Source organism: Python bivittatus, unplaced genomic scaffold, assembly GCF_059951505.1.
Source record: "Python bivittatus isolate LINGU-HERP-01145 unplaced genomic scaffold, Pbiv_v1 ctg000020_np1212, whole genome shotgun sequence".
In the NCBI taxonomy this organism is placed as follows: Eukaryota; Metazoa; Chordata; class Lepidosauria; order Squamata; family Pythonidae; genus Python; species Python bivittatus.
In genome coordinates this window covers 68164846-68177191 of record NW_028277030.1, presented here as the reverse complement: position 1 = coordinate 68177191, position 12346 = coordinate 68164846, and the positions used below count along the sequence as shown (strand labels likewise).

The window sequence follows — 12346 nt, the reverse complement described above, 5'->3', positions numbered from 1 at the left end:
AGTGGAGTGTGGAAGATGCCTGCTGCTAAGAAGTATTGGTTCTGGCCTAAGACTAAGGTCTCCAAGAAAGCTGGCTTATAGTTGAATGCTTTCAAGGAGAACTGATGTAGGTCTGGACCTTGGCAAGAAAAGGAACTGTTAGGGCCCTGGGGAACCCAATGCAGGGTTTGCTGGTGGGGTTATTGTGACTGAAAGAGCTGTTGCTCCAGCATATGTCTGTACAACTGAGGCCTGCAGAAGACTGGCATTGCTTCTATACTATATCCCCATCCCTCCTTGTTACTGACTGCTGTTCTTTAATAGCCCATGATTCCTTTATAAGCCTTAGATTCCTCTTCTGAATGTGCAGATGATCCTAGGACTCCTTCTTCAGATCACGAAGCTGCAAAAGGTAGTACTGTGGGGTTTGTCATACTCTGAGGGGAAACTTTAGACTGTGGATGCAAAATCACTTGCAACATCCACACAGTACCCACTCTTTGTGCTATGGACAATACCTACTCTTTGTGCTATGTGTCACTCAGAAGACACAGCTTTGCTGAAATAGCGGTCCCTATGATTCTATTGCCATCTGACCATAACTCTGTTAAAGTTACAAGCAGTGGAGGAAATCCACAGAAATGAAAAAATCACCAACTCATCTCCATCCCACAATCCAGCTAAAGTTATTCGGCTATTTAAAAAATGTTTGCCTATTTTTAAAGGTAAGAATGAAGAAGTAAATATGCCGATACAAAAAGATTTGGAAACTCTCATTGCACAAGCATTGTTATTACCTCATGTCCAAACATACCTAGAATCCTAGATTCATAGGGTTAGAAGGGACCTTGGAAATATTCTAGTCCAACTATCTGTCCTTGGCAGGAATAATAATAATAATAATAATAATAATAATAATAATAATAATAATAATAATAATAATAGATATGCCACCTGATGTATAATATGATTTATAATTTATACACCCAATTTATAATATGAAATAAAGTATTTACAGATGTGGAATTGGAAGAACTGCAAAGGATAGCATAGCTATTGTATTATTTTCATTCCCAAACCAGACACCTCTCTTCTCCTTTCTCCTCAGAAAGAAAAAAACCCTCTAACTCAAAAACAAGAGGAACTGAAACAAAGAATAACTGAGTATCTAGAACAGCACAAAAACAACAGAATAAGGTTGCCTGCCTTGAAGCTTGTAACAAAACAAAACAAAACAAAAACAGCTAGCACAAATATTAAAAGATGCCAATATTGTAATATCAAATATAAGTACCAGCTCACTGCAAGAAACAAGCCAACTGATGTACCTTGGGTGCAAATCCAAAACATCTGGAGCACCACTTGAACACCATCGGCATTGACATAATCATCATCAGTCAATTGCAAAAGGCAGCTTTACTTGGAACAGCTTACATCCTATGACAATACCTTTGATATTAATAAACAACAAGATCTGCCTATCCCAGGTCCTAGGTGGATAAAAATGCCAAATCCAATCTAAACATCTGGCTCACTATGCCACCAATCATAGTAATTAATATGCCAACCGACTTCCAGCAACTCTGGGACTCATACATTCCAGAAAACTGGATGTCCAGCCTTTGTTTAAAAATCTGTAGCAATAGAGCACCCACAACTTAAGGTGGCAAACTGTTCAACTGCTTAATACTTCTTATAGTCTGGAAATTCCTCATTTTCAAGTTTGGATCTCCCTCCATAAATCTCCCACCCACTAGTTCTTGTCCTACATACTTGTCCAATGCATTATGGAGGATACATCGACACCCTCTTCCCTGTGATAGCCCTTCAAGTATTGGAAGGCTGCTAGCATGCCTCCCCTTCACCTTCTCTTCATTAGGCTAAATATTAGTTCTTTTAACTGTTCTTCATAAGATTTAGTCTCCAAGCCTCTCACCATCTTTTCCATTTTGTCTGAACATCCTTCTTGTATTGTGGTGACCAGAGCTAGACACAGTATTCCAAATGCTATCTGATCAGCACAGCACAGCACAGCACAGCACAGCACAGCACAGCACAGCACAGCACAGCACAGCACAGCACTATTACTTCTATATCTTGACACTATACCTCTGTTGAGGCAGCACAAGACTGCATTGACTCTTTTGGCAGATGCAGCATAGTGCTGGCTCATACTTAATTTGAGGTCTACCAAGACACCCAGATCCTTTTCACAAGTACTACTGCTAAGTTACCTATCTTGTACATTTGCATCTTATTTTCCAACCTAGGTCCTACCTTACATTTTTCACCATTGAACTGCATATTGTTATGTAAGGCCAGTATTGAAGCTTACCAAATCCTTTTGAACAATGAGCTTGTCTTCTGAGGTGTTAGCTAACTCCCAGCTTTGCGTTGTCTTTGTTCATTTGATGAATAACCTTTCTTATCCCTTTGTCTAAGTTATTTATGAAAATATTGAAGTGCACTGGGCGCAGGATAGAACCCAAAGTACCCCACTGCACACTTCTTTCCATGTAGACATAGATCCATTAAGGGCAACATGTTGTGTATGATTGTTCAACCAACTGTGAATCTGATGATGGGACCATCCACCTCACATTGTGACCATTGTGTGGATGGGACCATCCACCTCACATTTTACCAAGAAGGAGGCTATGATAAATTGTATTAAGCATCTTACTGAAGTCTAAGTATACTACATCCACAGCATTCCCTTGGTCTACTAATATAGCCATTTTGTAAAAAAAAAAAAAAAATTAATCTGGCATGATTGTTTTTAACAAATCCATGCTGGTTTTTGGTAATCTCCTTGTTCCCTTATAATGCCTTGCAAACCCACTGCTTGATAATCTTTTCTAGGATTTTTCCAGGTACTGAGTCAAGCTGATTAGTTTGTAATTTCTTGGGTCCACTCACCCCCCCCTTTTTTTAAAGATTGGAATTTAGGTCTTCTCAATCAAATGGCACTTCCCCTGTACTCACAGAGTACAGTCAGAGGTTCTGAGATCACATCCACCAGTTCATTTACTACCCTGGGATGTAATCCATCCAGTCCCAAAGACTTAAATTCATTCAAAGCAGCTAGGTGTTCTCTCACCAACTTCTTGACCTGCATTTCTCCTCTGTCTTCCACAGTTTGGCTTCTGACAGGTTGTGAAAAAACAGATGCGAAATAGGAATTAAGCAGTTTAGCCTTTTCCCCATTGGTTGTCACCAACTCATCATGTTCTCCAACTAGTGGCTGCTTCCTTGAGTTTTCTCTTGTTCCACACATTCTTAAACAAACCTTTTGTTGTTATTTTTGGTGTTCATTGCAAGCCTCAGCTCATTCTGGGCCTTGGCCTTCCTGATTCTTATAGATTCTGATTATTTCTTGATATTCTGCTTTCGATATATGCTCCCCTTTCCACACTTTAAACCTGTTCTTTTTGTTTCTCAGTTTATCAGAGAGCTCCTTATGCAATCACAATGAATTCAGTAGGTGTCTCCCTTTATTTCCCCCTCTCTCTAGATTTATTGCTTGTGTTTGACCTTAACTATATAATTTTTCAGAATTTTCCAATCCTTCTCAACTATTTTTCCTTTCAGGATTTCCATCCATTGCAATTCTTCACTGATAATACAGTAAAAGGGAAGGTACAAAGCAACTCAGAAATGAATGCAATGAAACAGAATGTAATTTGATATAAATACTAGAATTCTGATAGCTAAATTAGAACTCAGAAGACAAATAATAATAAAAAATGGAAAGATGGATAACTATATATTAAGGATGCTATAGATCAATCCTATATACATGTGTGTGTGTGTGTGTGTATTCCTATATTCTACATTATTATATTATTTACAATAACCCAGACTATAAATAATATATAATAATCTATTGCACTAACATATTAACTCATGTATGGAATTCAAAAATTATATTGTAGATTGTATCCTATCCTAAGGTACATTCAAATATAATTTACAAGCACTTTGAGATAGACTTTATAGCTATAAGGCACAGTACCTCACATGACAAGCCAAAATATCCCACAGGACAGTCACATTGCTCGATCAACTGGGCATGTGGAGTTCTTCTTGATACATTTCCTTTGTCTGCAACTTCCAGGGTAATCTCAGAAATTCTGGCAGAAGAAAAGAGAAGGAAAAAAAATGAACTCTTCAGATTCAATTTCACTTTAGTTGATAGATAAGAGCATAGCCACTTATACCCAACCACTGGGCATTATTCAGAAAAGAAAAACATTTATGTTAGTCTGCCTCAAAGAAAGAACAAAACTAGCATAATCTATACATTCATTTTTGTCATTATTGGCCTGGGCTAGTGGAATTTATGTAAAGGTATACTTATTCAATTTAACTTTTGTTTTATTTTTCATGCAGAACCCAAATACCAGCATTCTGAAGGCAAAAGAAAAGAAACAAGAGGTTCTACAGACTTCAGTGGCACCAGTGACTTATGAAAGATGTTAGCCACCTTTTATATGTTGTCTGTTCACTATGACTACATTGAAGCAAATGTTCCAATTTATATAAAGTTAGCACGCCAGATATAAATTGGAGGTGGGGGTGAGGGCAGAGGGAATCTTCTTAGGTGGCTACCTTGTTGGAAGTCCGTCAGGTGATCCACCTTTTATTCTGAAAGATGTGTATGTGTGATTTTTGCCTAGATGAAAATCTGTTAAAGTCTGTACTAATCTTGCAATAGCTTGACCTTACTGTAGGTTGATTATCCTTGGTTAGATGTTGCACACAAGTAACCTTATATCATGCGGAGATAGGATACCTCCTCTCCCAATTCTGGAAGGAGCAGGAGAAGGGAAGCATGGGGGCAGGAGAGACAAAGAGGATGTGTACACTCAAAAGCAGCTTTGGAAACAACAATTCACAGAAATCTAGAACAAATACAGTAGAGGAAAACAAACTCAATATCTCTCCACTGATCTTTATCCAGCAGTGTTGGCAGTTTTCTTACAGTAGCAACACTTGGGAAACAAGAGAAATAGTCCATATGCAGCAAAACAAAGTACGAACATGGAAAAGGCAGATTTGGCTTCTATAAAAACTGTTTTATATTTTTATTATAAACTAGTGGTTCTCATGGCAAGTGAGGCTTGGCTGCTGTCTGGAACATCTTTAGTGGATTTTAGTTTGAACTCTGAGACCCAATCAATATTAGGAATTTGGAATTAATTAATAGTAAAGCAGAACCCATAGTTCCAGTTCAGCTAGATTAATTGTTTAGTCTATTCTCTTGGGGGGGAGGGGGAACTCCAGCCATATAATGTAAGAAATGTTTCAATTTTCAGTCATAAAATGTAAAAAGGGGAACAACAAAATTAACACAGCAGGAGAAAAATGTTTGGCTTTGGCTTTTTAATGGCAGCTTCTGAATCACTCACTGTAACAGTGTTGCTTTCATGCAGAAACATGATTAGTGCTGCTGCTAAATTACATAGCTAATATGGTGCACTGTTGGAATTAAGCTATTTTTACACTTGAAGCTACTGTCAGCGTGATGTTTCTTTATAATGTTTTGCTGCAATATATCAGTGATCTGCAATGCTGCATTTACAAACATTTCAGAAATCCCACTTTTATATGTCCTAGAATTAATTTGTGAATAGTCAAAGTATAGTTTCATCAAAATTATTATAAGCCCATGCAATGTTTCTTGCTTCAAGCCTGGATCTTGACCACAAGTATGGATATCACACTATGCTGAAAATGCTGTATGGCAAGGATAAGCTATCAATGAAAGCAAATATGTGTAGCTCAGGGTTGAACTGTGGAATCCCTGGGGTTCTCTGAGCTTGGTTGTTTTCTTGCAAACATTTTGTTACCCAGCTAGGTAACATCTTCAGCAGTGAAGATGTTACCTAGCCGGGTAACGAAACATTTGCAAGAAAACAACCAAGCTCAGAGAACCCCAAGGACTGCACAAGGGTAAGGTATTTTATAACCGCCAGATGTTTTGGTCTCTAGGTCCCATAATCCTTTGCTGCTGTCATAGCAGCTTCAGCTTATGAAAACTGAAGTCCAGAATATCTGGGTTCAGCAGATTGCCTACTCAGCCACATAGAAGCACACATATGAAGTATTTGTTGGCTTAGTTTTAAACTGCTCAGCCTTGTACAATGTATTGAAAATGACACTGCAAGGAATCAATGGCAATAATGCTTACGGAACTGTCTTACAGTTAGATGCTTGGTCCATCTTGTCTTTCCTATTTATATAACTAATAGAAGCTTTCCAGGTCTCAGGATGGTGGTTTTCCATCCATGTGGACAGGAAATATCAGTCACTAAACATTTCATCTTCCAAAGACAAGCATACTTTTTTTGTCATGGAATTACATTCAATGGATAGAACTTTAGAACTTGGGGAGCTCTGGAATCACAGCAAGGGGAAAAAGCAATAGAAAGCATAGAGCTATGAATAAATGTGCCCCTAATTACTGATTTCAAGCCTTCTTATTTCAGAGCAGCGTTTTCCCTCATATTCTTACAAATAGATTTACAAATGTCTTGCTTTAGAAAATACAAATACACATCCATGAAGAAAGGTGATTAATGTGTCTCAAATTGTGTGAATTGCAGAAAAGTAGTGCTCAACTCTTTACTTTTTAAATATTAACTACTCAATTATATTATGATTTAACGAAGTCCTTATTCTCACAGTACATAATTGATCTGTTGAACTTGTTACTATTAATATGCACTGATGACTATTGACTTGGATAACTGATAAGAATTAAACAAATTTGTGGAAGATAGAGCTACTGAGGGTTATCAGTTACCATTGCCCCGTATCACAGAAAATTCCAGTTGCTAGGAGATAAAGGCGGAAGAATGCTACTATACTCGTATCACACTATTTGGCTTCTCATTGACATTTAGTTGGCTAAATGCTGGATTATATGAGCCTTTCATCACACCTGAACATGGCTCTTCCTAAATCAGCATAGAAAGGATGGATGAATAAAGATATATGTATTGCCAATATGGTACACAGGTTGTCCATACTAGACTTTGCCAGCAAAAAATATGAATGACCAAAGTAGACTTATTTTTAAAAAAGAAAATGAGTTCACAAGTACACAAGGGTATCAATCATTCATAAAAATAGGAAATTCAAATAATCCTACAGAAAGCTTTTATTGCTATTTCTAATTGACTTGGATCCTATGATCAATACCTGGCAAATAACTAATAACCATTCCAGCAAGTGGAATGTGAGCAATAGAGCCAAGGAACATTATAGATCATCTTCTGTGAACTGTTAAAATTGTGTGAGCGATCATCTATAAAAGTGAGCTAGTGAATCAGTGACTGAGATCAGAATCATCAAGAAGACAGACTTGTTTTTTGTGCTAGAACATGTAAACAAACTTATGTATCTTCACTCAGAAATAAATATGATACTATTCAGAGGATTTTACTCAAAAGTAAGTGTCAGACTTTGGCAGGCAATAGTATAAGAGAGGTCAGCCACTGAATCAGACAGGCTAGTTCTTGGAAGGCTGGAGAATACCAGAACAGGTTAAAAGGAACAGAAGCACGTACAAAGTTAGTCAGTAGCCAGGTTAACTTCCAAGGCAAAAAGAACAAGAAGGAGGTGCAAAATCCATGGAAAACTGTATGGGTCACAATTTAAGACACTAGAAGAGCAACCAGATTCTTTACAGTCAAGACAAGTTGCTCTGAAGTGATAAGTTGGTTTGGTTGCCAGGACTTTAAAATTTGGTACGATTTGATCAGCATTAATCAAAGCGTAATATTTAGAATGAGAATTTCTAGATTTTGAGCCCTATGGGAATTTACATCTTAGAGACAAGATTACTTAGTTTTCCTTTCACTTTTACTAATGAAGGCTGGAATCTCACATAGTTAGACAAGCTTAAGCCCATGAATATCTGTGTAAGTAACATGGTGTGGAATAGTACCTTATTCCTTTCTTGTGGAAATAAATCTCCTCTGATGATTGATTACTAGTGTTTAGTATTACTGATTGCATCATATGAAATGCTTACCTGCTTTGTCTCATGAATCTACCATGAGTTGCCTTAATAAGTATGTAATGAATGTTGTACAGGACATCCATGAAATCCTCACGGGTCACAGTGTGAGTGATCCTTGGACCATCACCATAGTATTTCCACTCATGCTGAAAAGGAAGTAATAATAACACTGCTAATGATTTAACTGTTTCCAAAGTGCCAATGACATAACTTCTAGAACAGACTGAAGTGAAAAATTACCTCTGTCATTTCTATCTCATGCCTTGTCAACTGACCATTCAGAGGAGCGGCTATGTGTTTGACAATAATTCGTGTATGTGTGGGAAGTCCACCTCTGATTATGACCTGGGGATTGTACGTTGCAAAACCCGTGTCTTCCCTTGCTTCAAAAAAGATAGCATATTTCAGCTTTCCTCCGTAAGCCATCAGCTAACAAAGAAGAAGAAACCATATAAATAATAATATAGACTGCCAATCAAAACAAAATATAATGAAAGAAGAAAAATAAGACTATGGTGAGTATCTGAAAATACTCTAAAGATTTCCAGTTAGCATGAAATGAATTACTTGAGTTGTGATTTGCATTGTGACAGATACAGTAACTATATAATGTTGTAAAGTGAGACTATGGAGTTTATTTCCCATGTTTATTTAGGAAACAAGCCATTAAGATTTTTCTATGGATACCTAAAATACTGGATAATTTTTCACAATAGTTTGTAATATTTTCTGCAACCCTGTAGCGGGATAACCTAGAATGTAAATGGATACTGTGGGAACTTTTATGCTTCCTTTTTTAAATTTATACTTATTAAGAATATTACATACAATAAAAGCCAAACCTAAAGAAAAAAAGAGAGAGAAAAGAAAAGAAGAATAAAGAAAAAGGTGCAAAAAAGGAAACAATGAAAGAAACTAAATTTATGAAATATATTAACTTCCTACCTTCTCTTCAACAGATACTAACAAACCCATCATCGCCCCTCCCTCTTAAGTATTCCAGAAATCCCTTCAACTCCTTATTTAATTCTCATATTTTCAATCATTAAATCCATAAATCATCATTTTGCTTTTTTCTTTGTTTTAGCAAAAAGTCCATAAACCGTTTCCATTTTTTTTAAAAAAAGCACTGGTTGTTTTCTCCCTGACCGAACAGATCAGTTTTATTCCAATTCTGACATTTTTACAATCCATTCCTCTATTGTGGGAATCTCAGTACTCTTCCATCTTTGTGCATATAATAATCTTGCTGGAACTTTTATGCTTCCTAAGAGTATCATTTCATATCTCTGTATAGCTGATAAGGCTAGATTGACTAAAAGGGAATTGTGTTTGGGACTGGAGAATCACAACAAATACAGGTCAAGTGGCATAGGCACTTGGATCATTATACTATCATACTGCTTTTCTCACTATCCAAATTCTAGTTCCTCAGCTTCAGGGTGATTCTATTCATCATGATTATTAAAGGGAATTATTCAAGTATTCAGTGCAGCTTGAAACAAATACAGTTTCCCCCATGATTTTAACTCTTTGAATATATTTCATTATATTCTAAAATTAAAAGTTTGTTCTATATAGTTTTTTCTTATAAAGAATAATATCAGAATCATGGGCTAAAAAATTGAGGCCTGCCTAAAAATCACACTTTCCAATGAAGGTTTCCTACAGACTTCATTCTTTAGTTTTGTTTTCAAGTGGGGAGGCTGGCTAAGAATTAGTATAAAATACTAGAAAGACAAAGCTACACATGGCTTGAAGCAATGGATTGTAGATATGTCAATATTTGAATTAGGTTTTAGGGCTATTTCCTGACATAGAGGCAAGGAAAAAGATTTTTAAGCAATAGGATCATTTTGCTAATCTATTTTTAATATGATACTCCAGAATTCCTTTTCATTTCCTTTTTTTTCCTTTTCCCGTATTATCATGATTATTAATGATGAGGTTATACTATATTATTAATATTTTTAATTCTATTAATTAGCTTGATAATAATAAAATGAATAATATTTCATTATCTTATTTCTCTTTTAATGGACAATAATGAGCAAAAGAGAATTAATAGTTATGATTGTAACAATAAAATGGGAACTTTTCATTAGTACTTTCAAGTTCTTTCTTATCTTTGTTAGGGAAAAAAGAAAAGGATTGACAAAATATAAGCTGTAATTAGAATTCCCATCCTTTACCTTCTTTCCTTCGAATTGTTCTGGAAGTCTCCAGTAAAATGGTTCTGAATGTAGTTCTTGCATTACCAAGTCAACATTTGCAATTGTCTCTGGATATTGGTATATAATCCCTTTGGTAGTTTGGTGCTGGACACTTTCATCAACCAAAGGAAGGACAACCTGATCAGGCTTCAGAGTCAACTAAATGAGAATAAAGTATTGGATAAATATCTATATCTATCTCTATCCTATTCTCTATTCTGGAGAAAATTATTATGTTGCTAAAACATTTAATCATTTTATCAAACAATTACATCTACATAAAATACATGATGACTAAATATAATGGAGTACATATAACAATCAAAATAAAAACATTAAAGAATCTGAAATCTAAATGATAGATGGTAGCTGGATAGACAGATGTTTGAAACAGTAATAAGCATTTGTTTTCATGTCCCTCTTTCAAATACTAGTGAAATAATAACCAAAATTTTAAGTCCAGGATCCACAATTCTATATCTTTATTAGAACCAAAAATCTTTTAACCATATTCTGTTCTTTTATTTTCCCTACTTAGGAGCAGATAAAGTGAAAATTAAAAGGGTCTTCATTCTAGTTTTGGAGAATCTGGACAGGCCAGGGAATATGTTGTGGTTGGTTAAATACAGGTTATAGGTTTTAGACTTTATATATGCAATCTGCAGCCACGGTTTGTCTTATGTTCATGTAGATCTTGATCTAATTTTAAAAGTTCTATTTAAGATGCCAGCTCATTCCTCTTTTAAGAGATTTCTGTCCCTTCCTACATGTAACACAAAGAGACTTCAGAGATGTGCTGGGTAGGTATGACCTCCTTCGTCCTACCCTATCAACAACCTCCACATATTGAAGGGCAAACATCTGCAGTGGTGAGTCAGATATACTTAGGTAAATGCTCTGAAGAAAGCCTGCACAAAAGTAGCCAACTCTCCCTTGCAAATGTTTGCCCTCCAACATGTAGCAACAGGACAGTGAGGGAGAAGGCAAAGCCAGGTACCATGTCCCCCATGAGATTTTGTTCATGTAAAGAACTAAAAATGGGCTCTGGTCATACTTATATCTCACCCAGATCAGTCTTGGAATGTACATATAATTCTTGCAATCCAGTGATATTTTTCCTGAGTGGCTGAGATGAAAACTTGTACTGACTCACTTTTTATTTTCTGTCAGAAAACCAGGAATGTGTTGTCCACAGTTACAACAGTAATCATAGAAATCAGAAATAACTTCAGTCTAATTAATGTTCTGCCCTATCTCCCATCCAAAATTCACAAACAGATAGTAGTTGTATAGTAAACATGAGTCTGGGTAGGAATCAGAATATACCAGTTTGCTTCCAGGTGCAATTTAAGGTGCTGATATTTACCTTTAAATGCATGGGGCTGGGTTACTTATGGGACCACCTCTTCCTGGTTGTTTCTACCTGTCCTATCTGATCTGGCAAGACAGGCATATTACATGTGCCATCAGCCAAGGCATGTTGGCTGGTGGGTGCCAAAGAAGAACCTTTTCTGCCATGGCATCCACCCTCTGGAACATCATCTGTTAGCTGGTGGAGTGCCAAAGAAGAGTCTTTTCTACCATGGTGTCCACCCTCTGGAACATCATCCCTCCCATTAGGTTGGCCCCCACTCTGCTGGCCTTTTGGAAAGCTTTGAAGACCTGGTTCTGTGCCTGGGACCCTGGGTATGGGACGGAGCCTGTTTCTTGACAATGTCAAGGGCTTTTTGTGATTCTCCGGCTGCTGTGTGTTTTATTTTAATATTTGTATATATTTTATTTGTTTTTAACGTTGTGGCTTGCCCCGAGTCATGTACTTGAGATGGGTGGCTATATAAATTGAACAGATAAATAATTACAAGTATCTACCATATGGCATTCATAGCAATTAAATTAAGCAAAGAAAACCATTCATAAAAGCATCCGTTCCTTTATGGAACTTCACAGAATTAGAGCTGAGCAAAGAAGAGAAGAATTCCTGGACTGACATTATTCTTTCTCTGCGATATTTCCGGCAGATTCAGTAGCACACTTCTTTGAAATGCTAATGCCAAAATGAAGTGCCTGACTTGCCTCTGGAGGTGTTCCTGGATCCCATGCATTAAACATGCTAATCAGCAAGAAA

General features: G+C 36.6%; 1 protein-coding gene across 4 annotated transcripts in view; it reads right to left on the bottom strand.

The window, feature by feature from the left end:
* Positions 1-12346, bottom strand: part of LAMA2 (laminin subunit alpha 2) — a 426899-nt gene that overhangs the window by 118892 nt on the left and 295661 nt on the right. For all 4 annotated transcript variants that reach the window (XM_088140697.1, XM_088140685.1, XM_088140689.1 and 1 more), the window contains exons 25-28: positions 10201-10380; positions 8249-8437; positions 8021-8154; positions 3995-4112 (exon numbers count right to left, since the gene is read on the bottom strand). In XM_088140697.1, coding sequence (XP_087996823.1) covers positions 3995-4112; positions 8021-8154; positions 8249-8437; positions 10201-10380 — 621 coding nt within the window. The remainder of the gene's footprint in view (positions 1-3994; positions 4113-8020; positions 8155-8248; positions 8438-10200; positions 10381-12346) is intronic.